The sequence below is a fragment of the Zootoca vivipara genome, chromosome 16 (assembly GCF_965207765.1).
Source record: "Zootoca vivipara chromosome 16, rZooViv2.hap1.1, whole genome shotgun sequence".
Lineage (NCBI taxonomy): Eukaryota > Metazoa > Chordata > Lepidosauria > Squamata > Lacertidae > Zootoca > Zootoca vivipara.
The window spans coordinates 19,431,116-19,457,330 of record NC_142599.1 but is presented as its reverse complement, the minus strand read 5'-3'; the positions used below and the strand labels follow the sequence as shown (position 1 = coordinate 19,457,330).

The window sequence follows — 26,215 nt, the reverse complement described above, 5'->3', positions numbered from 1 at the left end:
GGTTATTCTGAGGATAAAGTGGGGAGAGGAAAAACCATGTATCCAGGACAGCAAGGGCAAATGTATCAAAAATTTGGAGAATCTTTATCTTAGATAATTTGGATTATTGGTGCTCCAATGTCTAGCAGATAGTCCTACTTGAGAATTTCCCCACAAATTACAGTGGTACCTCTGGTTACAGATGCTTCAAGTTACAGATGCTTCAGGTTACAGACTCCACTAACCCAGAAATAGTACCTAGGGTTAAGAACTTTGCTTCAGGATAAGAACAGAAATTGTGTGGCGGCGGCGCGGCGGCAGCGGGAGGCCCCATTAGCTAAAGTGGTACTTAAGATTAAATAAAGTTTCAGGTTAAGAACGGACCTCCGGAACGAATTAAGTTCTTAACCCGAGGTACCACTGTATAGTGGCTTTAGTTTTAAAAAGTCACACACACCCCCAAACATGGTTTGATTTAATCTCATTTACAAACTAAGAGGCACAAGGTTAGATGATTCCTACAGCTTATGCTAAAATGCAGTATAAACCATAGCCAGCAAGGTTTCCTACTCTTCAATATTACTCTTCTTTTGTATTAAGGCACACATAATGACAAAACACAGGAGACAGTGTTATCATTTGAACCACCATTTGGTTAGCAGACCGGTAAACTGTTTATATATACTGTACAGTGGTACCTCTACTTACGAATAACTCTACTTATGAATGTTTCTACTTACGAATGGAGCTCCGTCTGCCATCTTGGATGCTGTTTAGATAGGATTTTTTCTACTTACGAATTTTTAGATAGGCTTGCTTCTACTTACGAATTTTTTATCCCAATGCATTCCTATGGGATTCGCCTTACAATTATTTTCGACTTACGAATGTGCGTTCGGAACGCATTAAATTCGTAGAGGTACCACTGTATATACATCCTTAAAGGTAAAGGTAAAGGGACCCCTGACCATTAGGTCCAGTCGTGACCGACTCTGGGGTTGTGCGCTCATCTCACATTATTGGCCGAGGGAGCCGGCGTACAGCTTCCAGGTCATGTGGCCAGCATGACAAAGCCGCTTCTGGCAAGCCAGAGCAGCTCATGGAAACGCCGTTTACCTTCCCGCTGTAGCGGTTCCTATTTATCTACTTGCACTTTGACGTGCTTTCGAACTGCTAGGTTGGCAGGAGCTGGGACCGAGCAACGGGAGCTCACCCCGTCACAGGGATTCGAACCGCCGACCTTCTGATCGGCAAGCCCTAGGCTCAGTGGTTTAACCACAGCGCCACCTGGGTCCCATATACATCCTTACTGCCAAACATATAGAACAGGCATCCCCAAACTTCGGCCCTCCAGATGTTTTGGACTACAATTCCTATCATCCCTGACCACTGGTCCTCTTAGCTAGGGATCACGGGAGTTGTAGGCCAAAACATCTGGAGGGCCGCAGTTTGGGGATGCCTGATATAGAAGTATCTGCTTATTTACATAGGATTCCATTGCGATTGTACCATTTCAATACTGTTGTATGCCACCTTGAGCTCCTGGGAGTTGGATATCACCCAATTCCAGGTAGCACTGTACAAAATATTAAAACACAATAAAACACCATTAAAAAAAGGCAGCCGGGTGCCACCACCGAGAAGGCCCTCTGGCTGATTCCCTGGTTCCCAGCATGGAAGAGCTACAAATATTCTTGGTGGCAAAGAGTATAGTTTCCGGGGGGTGGGTGTTATGCCATTGTGGTGTAGTGGTTAAGAGCGGTAGACTCGTAATCTGGGAAGCTGGGTTCGCGTCTCTGCTCCTCCACATGCAGCTGCTGGGTGACCTTGGGCTAGTCACACTTCTTTGAAGTCTCTCAGCCCCACCCACCTCACAGGGTGTCTGTTGTGGGGGAGGAAGGGAAAGGAGAATGTTAGCCGCTTTGAGACTCCTTCGGGTAGTGATAAAGCGGGATATCAAATCCAAACTCTTCTTCTTCTTCTCTTCTTCCAAAACTTTAATGGAGTTTTAGTCAGAGCCCCAAATTTCAACACCATGGAGCATCTGAGTAACCAAATTTCTGATAAACATTAATATAGAAATGTAAATAAGTGTGGGCATACAGTACTGAAAACTGTTGAATTGAACTTAACTCTGCTTTCAATGGGTCTACACTTAAGTATGACTAAATCCTGATCCAACCCTTTATCACCTGCAAAAACTGCAAACAGAACCATAGCTTCTACCCTGCTGAGGAGCGTACCGGTAATATGCCGAAAACAACTGCTACGTTTGTTATCTCAGTGGACCTTCCTCCGAACCGGAAGCGCTTCTTCGACCCCGGAAGGACTAGGCCGGCAGGGAAAACCGGGTGGGAGACTATTATTTGAGCCTTGTCGTAAAGAAACGAAAGCGGCCGGGAAAGCAGGAGGGCGTCCGGGCCTCGGGTCAGTGGTTGACTGCGGGGTGCTCTGAGGGAAGGAGGGGAATGAACCGAAAGGAGCGGGGCAGGCGCGCGCGCGAGCCGGAGGAATGGCCGTTATGACGTTACACGGCCGGCGTGGCAGCTGGTGGGGGAGGGGGTTGGTGGCCAGTGACGTCGTGGCACTCGGGGTTCGTTAGTGGGTGGCTGGGCAGCGTGGAGCCCCGAGTTCGAATTCCCCCCAATCAGCTATGATGTCGTCACCGGAAGACCGTATATTTAAAGTTCACCCTTTACATTATTTTAAAGTTATGTTTTGTTAAACCCTTGGCTTCCTTCCTCCAAGGAGCTCAAGGTAGCGTGTCCGACTCCCTCCCTCCTCCCCATCCTCTCAACAACCTTGTGAGGGAGGTTAGGCAGAGGGGCTGGAGTGGGTTCGAAAACCCCTTTCAGCATAATGATAATAAGAATAAATAAATAAATAAATGAATAAATTATTACTTATACCCCATCCATCTGGCTGGTTTCCCCAGCCACCCTGGGCGACTCCCAACAGAATATTAATAATAAAAATAATAAAAAGCAATAAAGAATCAAACATTTAAAACTTCCCTAAACAGGGCTACCTTCAGATGTCTTCTAAAAGTCAGATAGTTGTTTATTTCCTTGACATCTGATGGGAGGGCGTCCCACAGGGCTGGTGCCACTACTGAGAAGGCCCTCTGCCTGGTTCCCAGCAACCTCACTTCTCGCAGTGAGGGAACTGCCAGAAGGCCCTCGGAGCTGGAGCTCCGTGTCCAGGCTGAACGATGGAGGTGGAGACGCTCCTTCAGCAGTGATGTTGGTGCTGGGTGACTTTGCTTATTTACATTATTTTTTTTTTAAAAAAAAATAGTTGTGTTTTATTAAGGCAATGCTCAAGGCGATATACCTGGTTCTCTCCCAATCCATCCTCTCAGCAACCCTGTGAGGTAGGTCCGGTTGAGAGGAAGTGGCCAGATTGCCCCCTTCAGCAATTGGGTGACTTCATTTTATACACACCCACATTTACAGTATTAATATTAATATTTATTTACATTCATTATTCTATTTTGCATCCCAACCTTCCTCGAAGAAGCTCAAAGCAGTGTCCGTCCCTCCCTCCCTCTGCCCCGCCCCCATCCTCTCAAAACACCTTGTAATTAGGCTGGGCGACAGTGACAGCATTGACTTTGTCACTGGGTGACATAATCTTTTTTATTTATTAAAAAAATGATTTATTTTTATATTATTTTAAAAGTATCATTATATTTTATATCCCTGCTTTCCTCCAAAGAGTTCAGGGTGGCATACTTGGATTTCTCTCTCCCCCCCCTCCACTCCCCATTTTATCCTCTCATCAACGCTGTGAGGTAGGTTATGCTGAGAGGTAGGGACTGGCCCAAGGTCACCCAGTCAATTTCCTGGCCAAGTGGGGATTTGAACCCTGGCTTCCCAGGTCCTAGTCCAACACCCTAACCACCTCACTGCAACCGGCTCCTTCCCACCTTAACCTCCCACACAAGGATGTTGTGATATAAAACTGGGAGGAGTACACTGCCATGAGCTCCTTGAAATGGGGAAGGGGGGATATATATGTAACAAACAAACAAACAAACAAATAATTGAAAGGCGGGTAAGGGTACAGTGGTTATATGCTCAGAGATTTCATCTCCCCTCCTTGAGGGAAGCATTAAAAAGAGAGTCATACCGTTTTGGTTCTTATTCTTTTCTTTCCTCTGCTGCATCACATTGTTGACTCATGTTATGTTTGTTGTATACTAAGACCCCTAGATCCTTTTCACATGTATTACTGTACTCACCTCCTCCTGTTGTGTTTTGAAATGACATCAGATCTGCATAGAGTAGAGAGATCATCAAGTGTGATATACCTCTGATTAACAGCTCGGGCATCTTAGAAATATACCATGAGCTCTTATAGTTATCTCCCAACTGCATTCCAGAGAGCCCCAATAACGCTAGTAATAGGAAACAAGCTTGGCTAGATGACAGTATAGGAACAGAGGAGGCTGTCGTATACTGAGCCAGACCATTGATCCATCCATTTCAGTATTGCCTCCACTGACTGGCAGTGGCTCTCCATGATTTCAGACAGGTCTCTCCCAGCTCCACAATGAGATGCTGGGGACCAGACCTGGGACCTTCTGCATACAAGGCATAAGCTCTAACCATTTAGCTAGACCACAGGATATTTGTATTGCTCTGTACGCCTTAAAATTCCCTCACTCCCTGGTGCCTATTCATAAAGCGATGACCAATATCTCTAAATTATGCTTAGCTCTCTGGGCCTTGTGCAGGAAGCCCACAGATACTTTTACTCCTGAGTTGCACATCAGCTCCTCTGTTTGTGTAAAAAACATAGCTGATGTCTCTAGGTGTGGCTGCTTTACTAGGATCAACCTGTCTTGCTTGTTGCTGGTTGTGCATTCTTGAAACAGTTCCTGATGCAACCTGTGCCTATGTGCTTGTGTTTTAAAGGCAGAGATAACACGGCAGTATGCCAGCATTGCCACTGGATGAGCTCCAGTTTACAGAGAAAGATTCACTGACTGGAAAGATGAAAACTTTACCCGCCCTGGTAAGCGGAGGAGTGCTTTTGTGTTTTTGCAGTTCAGAAGCCTGACCCATTCTCTTCTTATTTTTGTTAATGCATAGAATAAAATTAGCTAAGAGGTGAAAATGCAGTGTATGACTCCTTTAACTTGGGGTGGGGAACCTTCCTGAGCATGTTTGACTCCAACTTCCATTATCCCCCAGGCAGCATGACCAATAGTCAGGGATGGTAGAAGCTGCACCCCAGCAACGTCTAGAGGGCCTCTCTGGGTCTACACTGGCTGGTTGCAGGTTTCTACGTATTGGTCCTATGCTCTTGAAGGTTTCAGACAGGACACTTTCTTAGCATTACTTGGAAACTCTGAGGATCGAACCTGGGGATTTCTGCATGCAAAACAGTAGCTCTACCACTAAGCTGTTTTACTATTCTAAAAAGACAATTGGTCCAAAAGCAAATCAAGCACAATAACAAAACAGAGAATTCCCTTCCTCTTATTGCCTGGCATTCCTGGTTATAACGGGAAACCTAGTGATCTCGCATCTGCCCACTGAACTGTAGGTTTCCTGCACTAAAAACAGAAACTGCCATAAAAATAGCTGAAATTAGCAAGCTGTGTAAATTATGCAAATATACAGGATTTATCTTGTCTAATGCATTCTGTCATTGTTTCTATTTTGCATAATTTATCCTCTTCATTATGGGGAAAAGCCAGTTGCTGTTTGGGGCACCACAGCCCCACCCCTACCCACCAGAAATCTCATTTGGCCACCTCTCTGGCTTGCAATTTTTTTCTCACTCTGCAACTCCAGGAAGGTCTTCTCAAACTTTTCCCAGCGAGCTCTCTAGAAACCAGTTTCATCAAAAACCACAGTAGGACACTAAAAATGGAAGAACTAAAGCAAAACCTAAACCACATGGAGCAAAATAAATGGATATGTGCTTTTCCTATGAGTAGCACTGAATCCACAATTCCCCCTTCCAGCTCCCTTGAAAAGCTGTCACCTGTGCACAGTCACAGTAGAGACTACTCCATTAGGGCAAATAGGGCACTCCAACATGTCTGCCTCCAGCTGCCTGCTTTCTCACTTACTGCCTGTCAGCTTCTTCCTCCTTAGTCTCAGTGTTGCCCTCATGGAGCTCAGTAGGGAGCAGGAGGATGGAGACAAAACTAGAATTGGTTGGCTGGCTCTGCCTCTCATTGGTTTGGCTCCATCTACTGATTGACCCCCATGCCTTCTGCCATACCGGTCCCAATGGACACTGGCCACCCCTGGAATACGGATTTTCCATTTTCATACTATGTTGTGGCTGTTAGTGCAGGATCCTGGCACATCTTCAACACATCCAAAGGGTGCTCTCCATCCAGCTTCTGCTATTTTAGTTTTGAAAACACGGGAGCACGAGGAAGGTGCCAGCTCTTATCTTAACTGGAGCCAGGCAGTGTCTGTTGTGACTTCTGCAGGATTCTAAAAGTGTCATTTGCAAAACAAGGAGTTCTCCCCAAACCGCCACTCAGCCGGCCCCTTGCGATGAAAGAGAAATGGGAGCAGCCAGCAAGCCAAAGGCAGCAACAAATGAGGGGGCTGGATTTCTGCTAAACCACAGGCCAAGTTTCTGACAAATAGGAGAATTATCCCTGGTGTGCCCAGGTTCTTGAGATAGCTCAGAAAGTCAACACCGAGGACTTCTGTTTAGTCTTTGACCTGCTGACATCCCGTGGCATTTCCCCCCCCCTCTCTGCAGCATCCTGAAAAGAAAACAGAGCGGTCTTTTGTGCTGTATAAGCCCCCGCCGAAAGCCAGAGGCGACCGTGCCCTGCTGGAGGAGTTCTGGGAGAGAGCCAAGTTTGTTGCAGATGACCTGGACTGGCTTTTGACTCTGCCTCATGACAAATTCTGGTGCCAGGTATCATTACTTTTGTAAAGGAAGAAAGAAGCATGTGTAGGTGTGTTGGTGGTGATGATAAAAGTATAAGTCTTCCTTCTACACTGGGGTGGTGAACCTTTTTTTCATGCTGGAGGCTGCATTTCCCTCCTGGGCGACCTTCTGGGGGCCATGTGCTAGGGATGGGTGGGGCCAGAGGCAAAAGCGGGTGAGACAAAAGGTATGAATCGTTCCTTTCTGTAGTAGCCTACTGTAAGTTTCAGCCACGAAGAAGTCAGGCATTTCTACACCCCCAGTCGTACACACATCTCTCGATCCGGGCAAGCGAGAGACATTAACTGTGTTCAAGGACACATATTGGTCAAGTGAAAGCAGTCAAGGAGGGGGCAGGGCAGGGGTATTTCATCCCTAGCCCTCAGGTTCACCCGTACTCACAACTCTTAAAGCCCTACCCTTTTTTCTTTCATTTGAGCACTCCTGCACCTGCTGTCCCCTGTTTCCCCGAAAATAAGACATACCCATAAAATAAGCCGTAGCAGGATTTCTACGCATTTCCGCAATATAAGGCACACTCCGAAAATAAGACATGGACGCGGCGCCTCCCGGCAACAGCTCACTGCCCGCAGCCATTCCGCACGCGTGGAGCCCTTCCTGCTGGAATAAGACACCCCCTGAAAATAAGCTGTAGTGTGTCTTCTTGAGGAAAAATAAATATAAGACAGTGTCTTATTTTTGGGGAAACACAGTAGAAGCATCAGTAAGGAGCTCATAGGGGAGGGGTGAGGAGCCTTTGGCCATCCAGGTCCTGTTGCACTCCCAACTCTCATCAACCCCAGCATTGCAGGCAGGCAGGAATGATGGGAGTTTGTGGTCCAACAGCAATTGAGGGGTGGGCTTCCCCATTTCTGCTGCTAGAAATAAGGAAAAAAAATGCAACATGCAGTTTTGATAGTTGAGGCTGAGAGTTATGGGCACACCTTTTGTGTTTTTCTTAGGAGTACCTTGAGTCTCTGGTGTTATTGAATAGAGAGTAAAAAGATAGTATTCAGGATCATATTTTATTCAAGCTGTGACATTTTATTTACCAGATTCTTTTATTTATTAAATAAATAGCTTGAGATTTTGATATGTGAATCAATAGGCTTAACCAGCCAGTTAAAGGCAATTAAAATGGTCAGTGGTCCTATTTATGAAGCATGTTTGACTCTGTAAATGAGTATTATAAAATCTGTCAAGGGGGTGAGGCCAGGCCTCTGCATTACACTCAGGATAAATGTGTGGTGTAATGAAACTTTGAAAGTGTCCCGTCCCCTCCAAGTGTCCTGGAATCTTTGCTTTTTTGGCACATCTTTCATCTTAAAATGTTTTGCTCACTTGTTGATTCAATGTGCAATAGACTGACATAAGTTCCTGTGGTAATCTGCTGTCCCGCTCTAGGCAGCCAGATTTCTTTTCCCCATGAGGCCTTTTGTTTCCTTGTGGCAGGTGATATTTGATGAGACGCTCCAGAAATGCCTGGATTCATACCTGCGCCACGCCCCTCGCAAGTTTGACACAGTGGCGGACTTTCCTCCAGAGGTGAATGACCTCCAGAGATGCCTCCATCGGAACGTTTTCCTAACCTTCCTCCGCATGTCCACTCACAAGGAGTCCAAAGTAAATAATTTCTTTACTCAACCTGCTTTTGAGATGCGCGTACATGTTTTTGTGTGTGGAAAAATAGCAGGTTTCTGTTTGTCTTTCCTAATGGCTTTCCCTTCATAGCCTCTACCTGGAGATTCATATATATATATAAAATTCAAGTGCCATTCCCTAGTCATTAATGAATAGAAGCACAGTTACGCTCCAATATGTTCAAATGGTTTTTGGGAAATGTTAAATGTATTTGTTTAGGTATATAGCCCATTCTGTCCTGAAGGCCAAGGTAGGAAAGAACATTTTCTTCTTTCCTTTCACCTTCACAAATAACATGTGTGGTGCCTTTTCAGCCAAAGAGGAGCCCAGTTTGAACCTAGGTCCTGATCCAATATTCTGTCAGCTGTTTCCTCTGGGGGCCCCTATGTACATAAATTGTCTTGCCACCAGGGAGGTTCAATTAGTTGGAACCTTCAAAGAGATGTAGTTCCATGGAGGTTATTTATTTCAGAGGGAGAAAACCTTTATCGTCCCCAGGGCCGCATTTCCTTCTGGGGAACCTTCTGAGGGCCACATGCCAGTGGCAGGCAGGGCCAGAGGCAAAAGTAGGCGGAGCAATGAATGTCAAGCTTAACGTTTCATAGTAGGCTGGTTTCAACACACACACACCCCTCTCTGTCCTGTATCCAGGCGAGCAAGAAGTTTGATCAGAGTTTCAGGACATGGTCCTGCCAGGCAAAAATACTCATGGTGCAAAGCAAAGCAAAGCAAAGCACCTCACACACTGAGGGGGTGTGGCCTGGGGAGAGGAGGTGTGGCCTGGGGGGACTTCTGCGGGCCAGATAGGGAAGTCTCCATGCCTGAGGCTCCCTGCCCTTAATTACCTCAACTCTTTTCAAGTTAATCTTCATAGAAGTAACTTCAATACATCCTGTAAGAAATAAGGCAAAACTGGCCGTTCCTATTGGTTCTCTCTGCAAGAACACCATTGGCTCTCTCTTTCCCTTTTTTAGATGGATTGTATCCAATGCTCAAAGTAGACCAGCTGAAATTAATGGACCTAAGTGAGCCATGTTGATTGATTTTAGTGGGTCTACTCTGAGTAGAGCTAACATTGGAAACAAGCCACTGTTCTTAACTTTTAAAAGCACAGGTGTCTAAATGTGTGGCCATCTAAATGTTGCTGGAATACAACCCCCATCTCTGACCATTGGCCATGCTGGCTGGGGGTGATGGGAGCTGTAGTCCAGCAACATCTGAAATGCCATAGGTTAACCACTTCTCTCAACAACCAGGTACTTCTCACATATGACCCTCTTTGTTCACTAAGGTCATTGGAGGAACCTATTTGCTGTGAATCCTTCCACTTTTCTGGAGTTAGATTCAGGACCATGTGCCCCCACCTCATCCACTGATGGGTTTTTCAACTGGTTTCTGGCAGTCAAGCAAGAGGCATCCCTGGTCTTGTGCTGGGCTTCAGAGGCACTTGAAAAGCTGTATACCTCCTTCTGAGTGCCTCCAAAGCTCAGCTGAAACTTGCGGATGCCTGGTCGGATTGATGTAGCCAAGGAATACATTCTTCTCAGTAGTGGTACCAATGCTATGAAAATCAAACCCCGGGAAATGCTCATAGGTCCTGCTCTGTCACTGTCCTTAGGCATATTATGTGGATGTTTGCAGCTACAGAGGGGTGGCTGGCTGCTTGTGTGCAATTTTATCCTGTTTTACAGTGTTTGTGGCTTTAAGATGTGTTGATTTAGGGAGATGAATTTTAATCTGTGCTCATTGATCATGGTGCTATGTTTTTGTCATGCTGTGAGCTGCCCTGGAGGTTCTTTGGGGGGCATGTGGTAAATGCCTATAGGTACTTAAAAGCTACTCTGTGGAGCCTTTTAGCCCTAAATATACACTGGTCAAAGGATGCGTCTGTAAAGGCAGCAAAATCCAGAGCACTTTTAGATCTCTCCAGGCCAGCCCCTAAATCAAGGGCTTGTGCTCTTCCTTCTGACTATAAAGACTGGCTTGTCCTTTGTCCTCTTAAACTTTTACATCACAGAGTGAAGCGCAATTACGCACACATGTGCATCATCCCGCCCCAACCCCCTCAGGGTGCTTGCAGTATGTGCTGCCCCTTCATATCTGTCATGATGACAAAGGGCACTTTGCTAGTTATCCGTAAGCATCTTTCAATATCTTTCTCTTCCCACCCCCTTTTAGGATCACTTCATCACGCCATCTGTTTTTGGAGAGATCCTTTACAATAACTTCTTGTTTGATATCCCCAAAATCCTGGATCTGTGTGTGCTCTTTGGAAAAGGCAACGGTCCTCTGCTCCATAAGATGATTGGTTAGTGAGGGAATGGGTGTGTGTGTGTGTGTGTGAAGTGATGGGTTTGTTGGGGGACGGCACCCTCTAAAAATCAGGATTTAAATCAAATCTGCCACTTTCCTCAGTCCAATTGGCTTAACTAATTGTAGGAGTAAAGTGTCTGTTTCTTTATTTACTGTTTAATATTACTTTCACTTTGGTCAAGTCAGGCTCCATTATTTCTTTACTAGGAAACAGAAAACCAGCATTCAGCTGCAATAGTTTTTAAAAGAGGGGCTGTTCCAAAATGGCCCATTGCTAAGGGACATTAAAGCTTTAATGCAGGGTTGAGAAACCTTGAGCCTGGAGTCTAGATATGGCCCTCCAAGCCTTTGCTTGGTATTTACTGGTCCTGATTTACACCCTCCCTCTGTGTTTTTGCCTGGCTGGAGTGTGTCCTTGAACTCTGATAATGCCTCTTCCTTGCCTGGGTGGAAAATAGAGAGGGATGTGTAAACCATAATTTGGCTTAATGCAACATTCAAACCAGGCCAATATGAGTTACGTGTAACATGAAGAGGATGCATGGAGATCTCCTAATTAAGTGTGAAGCCTTTTATGGTGTTGGATATTTTAACCTGCCTGAAACCAATCTTTTTCTCTTTCCTTCCTTCTTTCCTCCCTCTCCACACCACCCCTCAGAAAACATCTTTACTCAGCAGCCAAGCTATTTCAGTGACTTGGATGAAACCGTGCCTACAGTTCTTCAGGTTGTAACTTCTTGTTGGGCTTATTTGAGGAGCTCTGTTCCCCAGTTGTGGGGAAACAAATGTTGTTGGACTCCAGTTCCCATCAGCCCCCAGCCAGTATATCCAGTGTGACTGACACACACACACACACACACACAGACACCGGAAAATTGGCCTGAAGGAAATGTGAACTGAAAGCTGAAAAAAATGCTCCCTGGCCCCCCTTTATAAGGAAGGGAGTTCTTTCCTTGGAGAGCAGACCTATAAAGTCCCATGTGGCTTGGGCCCAGGTGACTTGAAAAATCCTACGAACCTGCCCAGGTGCTATGATCCTTAGCTCAGCACCTTCTTTTGGTCCCATCAACACCAGAACACGATTGTTGGTGACCCAAGAGAGAGCCTTTTCTGTGGCTGCTCTCTTTCCCAAGAGGGGTTAGACTGGCTTCCTCTTTGTTATCCTTCAGCCAGCAGCCCAATATCTTCCTGTTCAGACAGGCCTTTGATAACTAAGATTCTGGGCTGCTGTCAGGGCAAACTGGATTTTCATTGCTGGTTCTAAATGTGTTCCGATGTGTTTTAATCATTGTTTGTAACTAGTTTTATATACAGTGGTGCCTCGCTTAACGAATGCCCTGCTTAACGAAATTTCCGCTTAACGAAAGGATTTTTCAAGCAGAGGTTGCCTCGCTAGACGAATTCGTTTTTCAAAAAATTCATCTAGTGAATCGCGGTTTCCCATAGGAATGCATTGAAATTCAATTAATGTGTTCCTATGGGCAACCCCCCCCCCAAAAAAATCAGTGCATTCCTATGGGATTGACTAGACGAATTTTTCGTTATAAGAAAAGACCCGTGGAACGAATTAAGTTCGTCTAGCGAGGCACCACTGTAATTACTTTGTATTATATAATGTTTTTAAATATTGGAAGCTGCCATGAATCCCAGCTTGGGATAAATGTGGAATATAAATACATTAAATTATTATTATTATTTAAAATATTAAAATATTATTTATTATTTATTTATTATTAATAACAACAACAAAACAGCTATAATAACCTTGGTCAGATGATGACCATCAATAAAAGGCAAAATGCACCCAGTTGTATTCTGCTTATGGACCCTTTGTGCCTTCTAGGTACTCAGCAGCATTCTGCATACATGTGGCTTGCAGTGTGAAGGGGCTTCATCCACACCACAGAAGCTGGAGGAAAGAATCCGATTGACTCCTGGGGATATTCCTCTGCAGGTGGGGTGGGGCAGGTATTTCCTGGGACCAATGTACTTCCTCCAAACCTGGCCTCAGCTTTAATCTTCACCACAGATACTTTCTCTCTCCCCACCCCCTCGCAACAGATTATGTCTCATTCTGCACATGGTTGCTGGTAACACATTCCCTTCCCTGTCCTGTGACTGGGTGAGGCAGCTTTTCCTCATCACATGAATTTTGCTGTGCTTTGCTGTACACTTTTTTCTGTATTGATATTTTATGTGTTCAGTTTTGAAATCTCACTGAACACTTCCTTCCTTTGTATTCTTTGATAAACAGAATCATGGGCGAAACAAAATAAAAAAAATCCTTCCAGTAACACCTTAGAGACCAACTAAGTTTGTCATTGGTATGAGCTTTCGTGTGCATGCACACTTCTTCAGAATCATGGGCATCTGCAATAATTTTTCTAGGGGGCAAAGGAAAACACTGATTTGGGGAGATGGGGTGGTGGGGTAAGCAGGCTAGTTTCTCATGAAAAATGAGGAGAATATACTGCCTGTAAATTTGATTTCATCTGGTTCTGCAAATGCTAGAAGATTGTGTGTGTGTGTGTGTTTATATGACAGCTGGGAATTGTGGATCAGGGCTGCATAGACGCCATATATTTAAAGGACAAGACTTCCCCCAAAGAATCTTGAGGAGGAGCTCCGCCCCTCATTTGCTATCCTGATCACTCACTTGCATGGAATTTTATGTGCTTAAATGTTCTCCAGATGTTTTGGATGACAACTCCCGGCAGCCACAGCATGGCTACGCTTGTGGGAGTTGGTCTAAAATGTTATGAGGGCATCAGGCAGGAAAAAGCCGGCTTAAAATTTAAATCTGATGTAAAGAATCTTCGGTTTGCTGTCCTTAATGCTACCGCTTGTGGTGGGCCTAATAATGGAGCTGTACGCTTTAGGACTTCCCTGGCTCAGATTCTGAGGTGCTATGTTATGCCAACTCTGAGGAGGAAGTGAACCCAGAGACTGGGGCAGGGAGGGGGAGGGGAGGAATCTAGGGCAGGGAATTGCTTTGCTTGGCAGCTTACTTTTAAAAGAAAAACTAAATTGTGCTTTAAAATCTGTGTTGTTTTATAATGAAAGGCCTTCCTTTCTTTTCCTCCTAGGAGCTGAAGGATATTGTACTGTACCTGTGTGATACTTGCATCACCCTCTGGGCCTTTCTGGATGTCTTTCCTTTGGCTTGCCAGACATTCCAAAAGCATGACTTCTGCTACAGGTATATTAGTAGGCTGCCTCTGTGTGAGTGAGTGAGTGAGTGAGTGTATGTGTGTGTGTGTGTGTATGCGCGCATGTGTGTGTGTGCGTGCATATGCTTCAATTCCACTAGATATGTGTTGTTGGATTCCAACTCTTATCATCCCCAGCCAGTTTAGCCTTTGGTCAGGGAGGATGGGAGATGTAATCCAACTACACTGGGATCACACCAGGTTGAAGAACGCTGCCCCAGAAAAGGTTACAGCTGAGAGAGCATCCATTATTATCATCCTCTTCATCATTATCTATATTTATTATCTTTATCATTATTTAAATTTGCGTGACACTTTTCAAAGCAGCTTAAAAACAAAATATACAAATCATTACAATAACAAATACTAAATCATTTTAAAACACAACACAGCAATCTAACAACCCGGTTTGATTCTGTTATATTATTTTAAGGTCGTCATAAAACAAGCATTGAAACAGATCAGTTAATGACAGATAGAATAAACATCCCAAGGCGATCACTCATCAAGAATAATAGAACCAGCAACTGCTGTGTGGCAGTACCTATACCAAATGGTATGAACAATAAAAAGTGTTTCCTAGAGTTTCTTACTAAAAAAACAAATGTGTCAGAGCAGCTTACCATTTTTTGAAAAAGGCATACAGTACCAGATTTAAAATAGCATCTGTGGAGCACCATGTGAATATACCTACTCTAGACAGAGCTATGACCCTGCACAGCTTCCTCTGTATTATCAATATTAGAATGTTGTACACATAGCCTTCCTTGATTTGATTTCTCTCTCTCTCTATATATATATATACTGTATAGTATATATCTAAATCACAATTAGGTGTGTTTCACTTTTTTCAAAAAAGGCTTGCTGCATTTTATGAGCTGGTGATACCTGAGCTGGAGGCTGCTATTAAGAAGAGGCAACGTGAGGACAGCAGGTATGTTTCCTGTGGAGGTGACCATTCCCCTCTGAAATAAGTGCAGCTGTCCCCTCCAGGCACAAGCCCTGCAATATATATGCCCAGTTTGCTCCTGCAGTGCACCTGAAGTTCCACCATCCTTTAAGGGCAGGTGGTGGGAAAACGTTTGGGCTCCATGGCCCCAGATCCTGATCAGGATCAGCCTTGCGGGGCTGCCCACCTGACAGTTGCCTGACATCACAATGACAGCAGGTGCAAAGTGCAGCTACAACAAAGGCTCTCTCACCCCGTTTTAGTTGTGGGTTCCTGCTAATTTCAGGAAGGAGGTTGTATGGAATCCTGCTGAACTGAGCAGGATTTAACCCCTACTCATTTAGTAACTCATCCTGCTCAGTTGCGTTGTTCCTGTTCCCTGCTGCAATTGATTGGGCTGGAGGGAGAGCCAGTGAGGTATAATGGTTAGAGCAGCTTTCTCCAACCTGCTGCCATTTCAGATGTTGGATTTCAGGTTGCATCATGGGAGGGAAGGTCCATTGAGCTAGAAGTCCTGGCCTGGACTTTCACCAGCAGGACTGGTTAGTTAAATCTACCCTTTGTACTTAATCATGGCTTTAAGTGAAGTTTTAATGTTATTCAGTGTTTTATTGAACGTATATACCCCACTTTGGAACCTTGCGATGAAGAGTGGGTTGAAGAAAATAATAGTAATAACAACTACCACTACAACTTCCTTTTGCTTCTGTGTCAGAAATTCTCTCTCCCCTCCCCACCATCAGCTTGTTGTCAGATTTGTGGAAGAGGCTGTCTCATTCTCGGAAGAAGATGGTAGAAGTTTTCCATATGATCGTAAACCAGTTGTGCCTTCAGCCCATTTTGGAAAGCAGGTATGTACTTGTTACGCGCATAGATTCCATGCAGTGGGTTGCCCTTACACACATACACACTCATTTATGACACCAGGAAAGAAACCTTAGAAACAGATAGTGGTTACAGATGTTGGGGAAAGAATCTAGGACCTTCTGCGTGCAAAGCAGATGCTCTCTTACCTTTCCCATCACAGGAAGCTGCCTTATGCCAAGCCAAACCATTGGTCCATCTAGCTCAGCATCTGACAACAACTGTCCGGAGTTTCAGACAGGAGACATTCCAAGTGTTACTTGATGGTACTGGGATTGAACCTGGGACTTTCTGCATGGAAAGCTGGTGGTCTACTGCTGAGCGACGGCCCTTCAGTGTACTAAGTCAGACCATTAGTCCACCCAGCTCAGTATTGCCTGCACTAACTGGTAGTGGCTTTCTGGGGTATTTTCTTAGACTACCTGGAGATTAGGGGAACCTGGAACCTTCTGCATGCATAGGATATGCTCTACCACTAAGCTACAGCTCTCCAGGATTTGGAGCAGAGCAGTATCTTTCCCAATCACCTGCCACTTGAACCTTTTAACTTGAGATGTCAGAACTGTATTTGGGAGCCCTGAATGTACAGGGTGTGCTCTGCCACTGAGCTCTAGCTTCCTTTCCTAGGAACGTGGGCTTGTCTGGGAACTGGGCCCAGGACCTCTTTCTCCCAACTCCAAGGATCAGCCCCCTGGACGAACAAGCTGCACCTGAGCCTATACGGGTTCCTTGGTTGTTGTTAACATTATCCTCTTGTTTCAGCTGTGATAATATACAGCCTTACATAGAAGACTTCCTGCAGATCTTCACCTCAGTGCTTCAAGAGAGGAGGTGAGAGTCCTGACTGGGTGTTGGAGGTCCTTTACAGCCTCTGGAATGTATTCTGTCAATGCAGCCTGGCCTACAGCAGCCATCAGCCCCAGTCAGTACAGCCGTGCTGCAAACCTGCTTTGTCCGGCAACAACAGTGGGCCTAGAGAAAGTGTGTGCATGTGTGTACAGTGGAGCAACTGGCTTGAAAGAGATACATCTTTTTCACCCAGGTTTTGGTGGCTCATTGCACTTTTAAAAAACCTCCCTAGCCATTGAAACTGTTTGGCAGTCCATTTTGCGTGTAAATTTCACAAGGCAGGGATTTTTGCTGGGAAGGTCTCCCTTGTAATTGTGCAGTGTTTATGTTTGCAGGTTTCTCCGTGACTATGATGAACTCTTTCCTGTAGCAGATGATGTGAGCCTCCTCCAGCAAGCCTCCTCAACCCTGTATCCTTTTCTGCTGGCATTTCTGGGGAACTTCACCAACCTGATGCCCTCTAGATGTTTTGGACTTGCCTTGCTGGAGCTGATGGGAGTTGTAGTCCAAATCCTATGGCGGGCACCACATTGGGGAAGACTGGCTTGCATCCTCCAAAACATTGCTTCTCCTCAAGGTTTAATGAATGCAGGCATTCACCACAATTCAGGCTTGGAATCAGTAACAATAAGGATCAAGGGTGCTTCTGAGAATGTGCAGGTTATCTTTCCCCAAATGCATGACGATCCACAACCTACCCCTGCACATCTGCCCTGAATGCCCGGGCTTATAGTTACATTGTGTGTGATTTACATCAGATTCATGTGTGTGGTGCCTTAATGCTGTTGGGCAGAGATGAGACCAGGACAGCTTACATCCTGCAAGGAGTGGACAGTGCCTGGGAGGGAGTGGACAGGAGGAAAAAAACAGCCCACGACCTGCCCTTGTCAGAAACCATGGCTCCAGTGCTGCCCAGTAATACAGAAGGGCTAGAGACACTCAGGGAGGAAAACCACACAGAGGTGAGTCTTCAGGGCATGTTGCTAGCTTTGACTTGCTGTGAACTGGGGAACAAGGTTGTCGGGGAGCTACCTATGTTAGCCATGGAGCCTGTATATCTGTGGGATGGGGACCCTGTGTCCCATCCCCCAAATGCTGCTGGACTTCAATCATTCCTGACCATTGTCAGGTAGAAAGCGGGGGGGGGGGGAGGTGGCTGGTGGTGCCCACTGGTAGGCAGAATCAACTAATTTTAGTTTTATCTGACCTCCCTCTTGAGTTCTACAAGGGCAGTACTGAGACTAAGATTACAGGTCGTGCCACTCCCTGGGCTGATTGTAAGGAGTGTTCTGAACAAAGTGTGCCCTGCTGCTCCTGAGAGATTCACCCTCCGTTCCATGTTTGCCTCTTTCATATGGAAACTGCTTTGAGCCTGCAGTGAATTTAGATAATGGGGAAAAGTGAGAGGGTTGTGGGGCGCTGAATTTGATTTATGCATATTTGGCACAAAAACTTGATGATAACCTGATGGCAACCACCCCCCACCCTGCCCCCGGCTGTGGTTCTGCACACCCAGCTACTTTCAGCATTGTGACTCTCCTGGGGTAACACTCCCTGTTGCCTTTGATGTGTCTAGTACGCTGGAGCAGCCGCGGCCCCTGTGTGCAAGGTCTCTGGGGTGGAGCTGGATTCCCTGATCTCCCAAGTAAAGGACCTGCTCCCTGATCTTGGAGAAGGCTTTGTCCTGGCCTGCTTGGAGGAGTACAACTACAGCGTAGAGCAGGTGATCAACAACGTTCTGGAGGACAAGCTGGTGGCAGCCTTGGAGAAGCTGGACCGAGCAATGCCCAGGTAGATCTGGGTGGGGGAGTTGCTTCTCTTACCCACTTGTAGCCCCTGCAGACTGCCATGTTTGTTTGTTTTTGTTTGTTTGTTGTGAATTTTGTTTTCATGGCATGTTGTGGACACAATAATAGTGCATCAGTGGTGGGTTTAACCTGGACCATCCACACATTATTTTTCTTTGTTTCTAGTTTCAAGGATGCTTTTAATCTGATTTTTACCTTATTGTGGAAAGAACCATTCTTTTAAACCAGGCATTTGACTAGGAATAAAAAAGTGGCAGTGGTGCTATTTTTTATTTTATTTTATTTTACGGTATTTATTTTATTGAATTTATATACCACCCTACACCCGGAGGTCTCAGGGCAGTTCACAGAAAAGATCACAATATATAAAATAAAAACAATAACCCAATAACATATTTATATATTATCTATAAATATGTATATTTATAATCAGTGTATTAGTGTATGACAGGCATCCCCAAGCTTCGGCCCTCCAGATGTTTTGGACTACAATTCCCATATTCCCCGACCACTGGTCCTGTTAGCTAGGGATCATGGGAGTTGTAGGCCAAAACATCTGGAGGGCCGCAGTTTGGGGATGCCGGGTGTATGACCTTGATTGAAATTCCCTTAAATCAGCTACAGCATATGTCTGCTGTGCATGTCTACTCAAAAGCATGCCCTGTTGAGTTTGGATGGTGCAGGTCTCAGATTAGTGGGCATAGAATTGCATTTCCAGAGCCACAGGCTGCTGCTTGGTTTTGTGAGGAATTTTTAAAGATTGTGCTTCTGAAGAGAGTGGTGTAGTGGTTGGAGTGCTGAATTAAGAACTGCGTCCCCAGGGTTCAAATAGCCACATAGCCATGTTAAAGCTCATTGGTTGACCATGGGCCATCTGCTCTTTCAGCTTAAGCTCTCCTACAGGGTTGTTGTACAGATAAAATGGGGAAGAGGAAGAACCATCTACGTCACCTTTAGCTCTTGAAGGAAAAGTGGGATATAAACGCAATAATAAATAATATAAATTGGGAGTGTTTCATCTTTTTCTGTCAGGTCAGTGAAGCCAGACCCAACACCTCTCCTCACTTCCCGATGCAACGTTTTCCAGAATGATGAGTTTGATGTTTTCAGCCAGGACTCTCTGGATCTCTCCCGGGTGCAGAAAGGCAAGAGGTGAGTTGCCTGGAGCCTGGACAACCCTTTCAGGCTGTGTCTGATCAATGGCTGTCAAGTTAGGAAGCAATATTACCAGTAAAGATAAAAGACCCTACACCAGGAGAAGCCCTCTAGGTGTTGCTGAAAACAACTCCAATTAGCCTTAGCAAGCATGGCCAATAGCCAGAGATGATGGGAGTTGTGGTTCAGCAACAATTGGAGGGCCAAAGCTTTCCTGTACCTGCCCTGCGTAATTTCTATGGGTTGGGATTGGTAGATCTGTTTTTTTAGCCATCGGTGTTGGGCATTGTTCTTTTTTCATAGTGCTCTGGTTTTTAACATCCTCGGCGCAGGAAGGTTCTGTCCCTTCCCCTCTCCTCCTACCATGGGTAGGAAGGAATCTGGAAAGGGCCATTTTTCAGAGAGCAGAGGTTGACTTCTGGAGTGTTATCATGAGTGCTGGCTGTTGTAACCGGTATTTTTAAAAACAAAATCTGTTTTTCGCCATTGTTTAGAGTGGTGCAGCTCCTTTTCACAACCCCTGTTACCTTTCTAATCCCCGCCTCCAATTGTTATAATGCCAGAATACCACCTGAATCAGTCTTCACCAGCCTGCTGGCCTCCAGGTGCTATGGACTACAACTCCCATATGCCCCAACCAGCAAAGTCTGCCCACCTGCTGCTCTCAAGGCACTCTGATAATTTTTTAAAAATCGCTTTGCTGTTTTAAGATTAAGACCACATTTGCACCATACATTTAAAGTACTGTGATCCCACTTTAAATGGTCATGGCTTCCCTCCAAAAGTTATGGGAGTTGTAGTTTGTTGAGGGTCTTGAGAGTTCTTAGGAAGAGACCCCTATCCCCTTCCTTGGAGCTACACTCTTCAAACCGCTCTAGGAATTGTAGCTCCCTCTAGCTGTTTCCTGATGTAAGGAAAGCCAAGGGTGGAGCCTTGGAGGGGACTTCCCCTCTGCTTCTGTGCTTCCAAGGAAGCCTTTCATTAAGTCGACACTGGGATGCCTCAAGCAGCTGGTTGTTCCAGTTGCACTTGCTCCTGAGACGTGATCCTCCATCCATGGTATGAGAGGAATGCTGCACGGAAAAGCCCAGACGTGAATACCTTGTATATCCCCGGGAGCAAAGTAATAACAATAAATTGCTGGATTGGCAGTTAGGAAGCAGATTTTGACATTGTTCCTTGGTAAGGCTTACTGAAGCATAGGGGGTGTGGCACTGATCAAAAGTGTAGGTTGCTGGTGGGAGTTCCAGGCTTAGCATCTGCAGGATCAGGGCCCAGCACGACAGCCCCAGGCAGTATCACCAGAAGATGTCTGCAGAAAGGACAAGTCCAAAATGTCACTTGCTTGTCTGGGATCTCAAAACCAAAGTGCCATTCCAAAGGGAGTGGGGAGCCAGCCAGCCAGGGAAATGGGATAGGCCAGAGACAAGGGAAGGAGAAGGTGTCATGCTCAAGAATAAGGAGCGGTCACATAGGAACATAGGAGGCCACTGACTCAGACCCCTCGGTTCATCTAGTGTAGTGTTTCAGACACAGAGTCTTTCCCAACGCTACCTGGAGATGCCATTGGGGGTTGAACCTGTGACCTTCGTCAGAACAGATGCCCTACCACTGAGCTACAGCGCTTCCACATTACAATGACAATGTGGTTATATAATATAGACATTGTTCAATTCATGGAGTATATAAATGGCTAAACATCAGACCATTTAGTGGCCTAGCAGGAAAATAGGGAGCTGCCTTATATTGGGTCAGACTGTTGGTTCATTTCACTCAGTATTGTCTATATACTGACTGGCAGCTGCTGTCCCCTAAACCCTACCTGGAGATGCCAAGAATTGAACCTTTGACCTTTTGCCATGTGTTCTGCCACTGTATAACAGCGAATACCTCCCTACAATGAGGTAAGATTCTAGTCCTCATGGTTCCAAATTAAAGGCTGATTTAAATAGGAACTTTGTGTATCTTATACGGAGCCAGGCCATTGGTACAAGTTGAGTATTGCCCACACTTGACTGGCAGTGGCTCTCTGGGTTTTTGAGCAGGGGGCAGAGCTCCTGTAGATGCTGGGGATTGAATCTGAGACTTTTTCCATGCGAAGCCGATTCTCTGCCAGTGAGCTACAGCCTTTCCTTAAGACGTGGGAAGCTCTCTAATGCCCAGTCATGCCACTGGTTCATCTAGTTGTGTGCACTGACTGCTAGTGGTGTTCTGGGATTTAGAGGAGTCTTTATCAGCCCTACCTTGGAAACTTCTGAAGCAAATGTTCCACTACTGACCTATGGCCATTCCCGAGGGGCTTCTGTGTGAAACAGGATTCTGGACTGGATCAGCCTTTGTTCTGATCTGGCTGGGCTTTCCTTGTGTTCCCAGGATTGACAAAGCCACAACCAAAAGTCTGGTGAATGACAAGCGCCTTGTGAATGAGCAGAGGGAGCGCTACAGCCAGTACTCTGTGATAGTGGAGGAGGTCCCAGAGCAGAGCGGAGCAGGTCTTTCCTACCCGGATGACTATGAGGACGAATACGATGACACCTATGATGGCAACCAGGTGGGAGCAAACGATGCCGACTCAGATGACGAGCTGATCAGCAGGAGGTGAGTTAAGAGGCCTTTCTGAATGGAGCCTGCCATAATCATTTGTGTAGTGCAGCAAGTGTGATTTGAAGGGCACTCACTCCCTCTCCCTCCATTCTCAGCTAGGTCCCATGTTTTTCCACAGTCAGGACGCATTCACACCATGCAACTAAAGCCCTGTGATGCCACTTTAAACAGTCATGGCTTCTCCAAAAGAATTCTGGGAGCTATACCCTGTTTCTCATATTTTAAGACATACCCATAAAATAAGCCATAGCAGGATTTTTAAGCATTCAAGGAATATAAGCCATACCCCGAAAATAAGACATAGTGATAGGCACAGCAGCAATGCCGGCCGCAGCAGGAGGAGGAGGAAAAAAATAAGACATCCCTTGAAAATAAGCCATAGTGTGTTTTTTTGAGGAAAAAATAAATATAAGACATGTCTTATAATATGAGAAACACGGTAGTTTTTTTAAGGGTTAGGAGAGACCCCTCTTCCCCTCTCAAAGCTACAATTCCCAGAGTACTTTGAAAAGCAATCCCTCTCCTTGAAACGTCTCATCCATTCATTTCTCCCTGCATTAGGCCGTTTACCATCCCTCAAGTTCTGAGACCAAAAGATCAGAAAGAAGAGGACGAGGAAGATGACAATGAAGAGGAGTTGGCGGCAGCTGATGAAAAGGGGGCTGCAAAGGTGATTGTTGCAGGGCAGCTCTGAAGGAAGGGTTGTGAGGCAAACCCTTGCAGTGCTGTTCTCCGGGGAGATGGCTCTTTTGGGACAGGCCGGGGAGGCCTCCAAGGTCCCTGTGGCTAAGTGGAGCTGATGTGCTTCAGCCAATGGAGATGTAATGATAACCACAGCCTGTGGGGCTGTACAGAGCAGCAGCAAGAAGATAGGTCCCTGCCCTGAGGAAGTTACAGTGCTGAAATTCAACACAGAGAAGACAGTGGAGGGAGGGGAAGTAAGATGGAGCGGAGGGTAGATAGGGGAAGTGCAAAGGGCCCCAAAGATCCATCTCCACAACAAAGTGCATACTGCCTTGCTGAGGACTAGCCCCTTTTCTGCGGGGATGAGGGAGGTGGGGCCCCTCCCCTTCATCCACACTGCAGATGCTGCTGGGCTGTGATTCCCATCAGCCTCAGCCAGCCTAGCCCAACATTGGATTTAGTTCAACAGCACTTGGAAGGCCCACCAGCATTTTGAACTGGAAATGAACTGGGGCTCCATTCTTTCCTTCATGTGCAGCAGGACCACTTTGTGCAGGACCCAGCTGTGCTGCGGGAGAGAGCTGAAGCCCGGCGGATGACTTTCCTCGCCAGGAAAGGGTAAGATGCAACTCCCCTTCTGTGGCTCCTGGTCTTTCTACCACATATGGAACGACAGCCCTCAAAACAGGGGACACCTTCAAACAGAGGGCCACATCTGACAACCATTCACAACAAACAGCTGATCTAGCTGCCGCTGCCATATCCGTGAGACTTGAAATTCCTCTGTGCCATATTAAAAGGGGTGTTATGTTGGCTGCCTTTCAATCCTCTGCTATGAAAACCAGTTTCATGAACAAGGTTGCGTACTCTTGTTAGAAGATCAGCAAATTCACATTTGAGTTCTTCCAAGAATTCTTGGTTGCAAGCCATCTAGGCCCAGTGACTTGCTGTGTGCTGTATCCAGCTGAGTTGCTCAGCTGACAGGAAAGCTTCCATCAGAGATGAATGGGGTGGGGAAAACTTTTGGGTGATTACCCCTCCTCATTTTAGTCCTCCACATCCCCTTAAATCCACTCCAAAGGGTTGGAGGACTTTCTCCAGCAGATATTTTTTAAGTGGGAGTGTCAGCTGACCCTCACTAATCTTATGGGGATGTTTTTAATGTTTGATGTCTTATTATGCTTTTATATCTGTTGGAAGCTGCCCAGAGTGGCTGGGGCAACCCAAGTCAGCTGGACGGGGTATTTTTTTATTGTTGTTGTTGTACCTCATTCCAGCTGCTTCCCTGATTAGTTTCTAACTTATCTAGCATTTAAATGCATTTTATTTCAGTGTCTTTTCTCACTGTCAATTCCTCTTTTCCCACCCACCTTTTCTTTTTAACCCTGAGCCTCCTACTTCTTCACAAACCACATATTTAACTATGTGGTTAAACTCGCTTCGACAGGAGGCAGCGATCACTAACTTGGATGGCTTGAAAAGAGGATTGGATGGATTCATAGAGGATAGGGCTGTCACTGGCTACTAACCATGATAGCTATGTTCACCCTTAACTGTGAGAAGCAGTAATGCTTCAAATGAAAACCATGGCAGGAGGAGGAGTACTCTTGTGCTTGAATCCTGCTTGTAGGTTTTCTATAGAGACTGTGAGAACAGAAGGCTGGATTAGATGGACCATTGGTTTGATGCAGCAGCCTCTTCTTATGTTCCGGCCTTTTTGAAAGGATGTGACCCACCTTACTCTCTCCCATTTTCTTTTCACCAATTCCCTCATTTTTATTCTGCCCCCCCTCCTAGAAATATCACTGTTAATATGTTGGGCTTTCCATTCACATATGTGCTGAATTTGATAACTTTGTGAGCACAGTCGCAAACTACTGGTCAGAACCACTTGGATGAGGGTCCTGGGCGCCCTGCAAGATTAAATCAAGGGCTACTTCCATGACTAACTATCCTAAGGCACAATCATGTCTACAAATCATAACTGTGACCCCAGTATTATTGTGAGGGCACTTGAAGTGTCTTCCACTAACGCAAGATTTAGTCCTTTTGTCCTGTCTTCAGATGTCTGAAGGAAATAAAAGAGGCAGTGTCAGAGTTTTGATTGGTGGGATGTAGAATAGTATATCTCTAGTGTTCTGTTACTTTGAGGGACTAATATTTAGAAGTATACCTGAGAGCCTTTGCAGTTTAGTGGCCAGAATGTTGGATGAGGACCTGAGAGGCCTGCGTGCAAATCCCCACTCAGCCAGCCATGAACTTCACTCTGTGACCTTGAGCCAGTTGATGTTTCTTAGCCTAACCTAACTCACAGGGTTTGTGGGAGGACAAAATGGGGAAGGAGTGAGTCACGGATGCCGCCTCAAGCTCCTTCAAGGAAAGATGGGGTACAATGTCTAATAATAAACAAGCACAGCAATCTTGGGAGGGGAAACCTGGGGGGGGGGGGTGTTACCAGATGTTGGACTCCTGCCTCCATCTGCCCAGCATGACCAATGTTCAGCGATGATGGGAAATGTACAGCACCTTCTGGAGGCCCACTGCTCCCCTGGCGGAATTTTAAAGACTTTTTGTTACTTGGACATTGCCACATTTGACATATAGAGCAGTATCACTTCTGAGACGGCTGTCCCTGTCTTTTCTACAGATTTTGCATTTCAGGATTACTGTGACCCTCTGGTGCTCAGACCCATTAAGTTTCTGTCGGCCTGAACTGCCTCCCCTCCCCACCCTTTTCTGACACTATTTGTGCCTATTTGGTGGAACTTAGCAATGAAACTTCTCTTCTTCCTCTTACACAGGCACAAGCCAGACAATTCAGGTGTCATTTTGGGCAGCGCCAAGGGACATGGCCAGAGCCGAGAGACAGTCCAGGAGCGCAGGAAGAAAGAAGCCAGCAAAGGGACCAGGGCTAATCATAATCGGCGTGCCATGGCAGACCGGAAGCGAAACAAAGGCATGATCCCTTCCTGAAGAGGTGGAGAAGGGGAAACTCTTCCTCTTGGAGGCTCACAGTGCAATGCCTTTATCCCAAGGGACAGTACTTTTCCATCCTTGCTTATGGAGAGCATCAGCATGTAACAACCAGCAACCCATTACAGAGAACTGCAACAGCTGTGCATTGTTATTTATAGGGGAATGCGACAAAGATATTTATGCATACACAATGGACCTTGCTGTGCAGGCAGTTCCTTGTGAACATTTGTCAGCACCAATAATAATATATCAGCCTTGATGGATGAGATCAA

The 26,215-nt window shown here is 45.8% G+C and overlaps 1 protein-coding gene across 8 annotated transcripts; it reads left to right on the top strand.

Moving 5' to 3' along the window:
- Positions 1-2,295: 2,295 nt before the first annotated feature.
- ASCC2 (activating signal cointegrator 1 complex subunit 2) lies at positions 2,296-26,215 on the top strand. 8 transcript variants are annotated; one of them, XM_088659475.1, is made up of 19 exons: positions 2,296-2,330; positions 4,899-4,998; positions 6,718-6,879; positions 8,344-8,514; positions 10,711-10,840; positions 11,504-11,571; positions 12,689-12,799; positions 13,932-14,044; positions 14,914-14,988; positions 15,747-15,854; positions 16,630-16,698; positions 17,052-17,126; positions 17,510-17,678; positions 18,293-18,507; positions 19,557-19,676; positions 22,053-22,277; positions 22,845-22,953; positions 23,506-23,585; positions 25,769-26,215. In XM_088659475.1, exons 2-19 carry the CDS (start codon positions 4,918-4,920, stop codon positions 25,938-25,940), a joined length of 2,253 nt encoding a protein of 750 aa, XP_088515601.1. In that variant the 5' UTR covers positions 2,296-2,330; positions 4,899-4,917; the 3' UTR covers positions 25,941-26,215. The 8 variants fall into 8 exon arrangements, with proteins under 8 accessions (XP_088515601.1, XP_034954239.3, XP_034954241.3 ...); XM_035098348.3 differs by having other exon boundaries at positions 2,296-2,406; positions 4,903-4,998; XM_035098350.3 differs by having other exon boundaries at positions 2,296-2,406; positions 23,509-23,585.

Coding starts and splice junctions, on each gene's coding strand:
- ASCC2 (XM_088659475.1), top strand. CDS start 4,918: ATGCCAGCATTGCCACTGGATGAGCTCCAGTTTACAGAGAAAGATTCA. Junction 4,999..6,717: donor TGAAAACTTTACCCGCCCTG/GTAAGCGGAGGA, acceptor CCCTCTCTGCAG/CATCCTGAAAAGAAAACAGA. Junction 17,679..18,292: donor GGGAGGAAAACCACACAGAG/GTGAGTCTTCAG, acceptor TGATGTGTCTAG/TACGCTGGAGCAGCCGCGGC.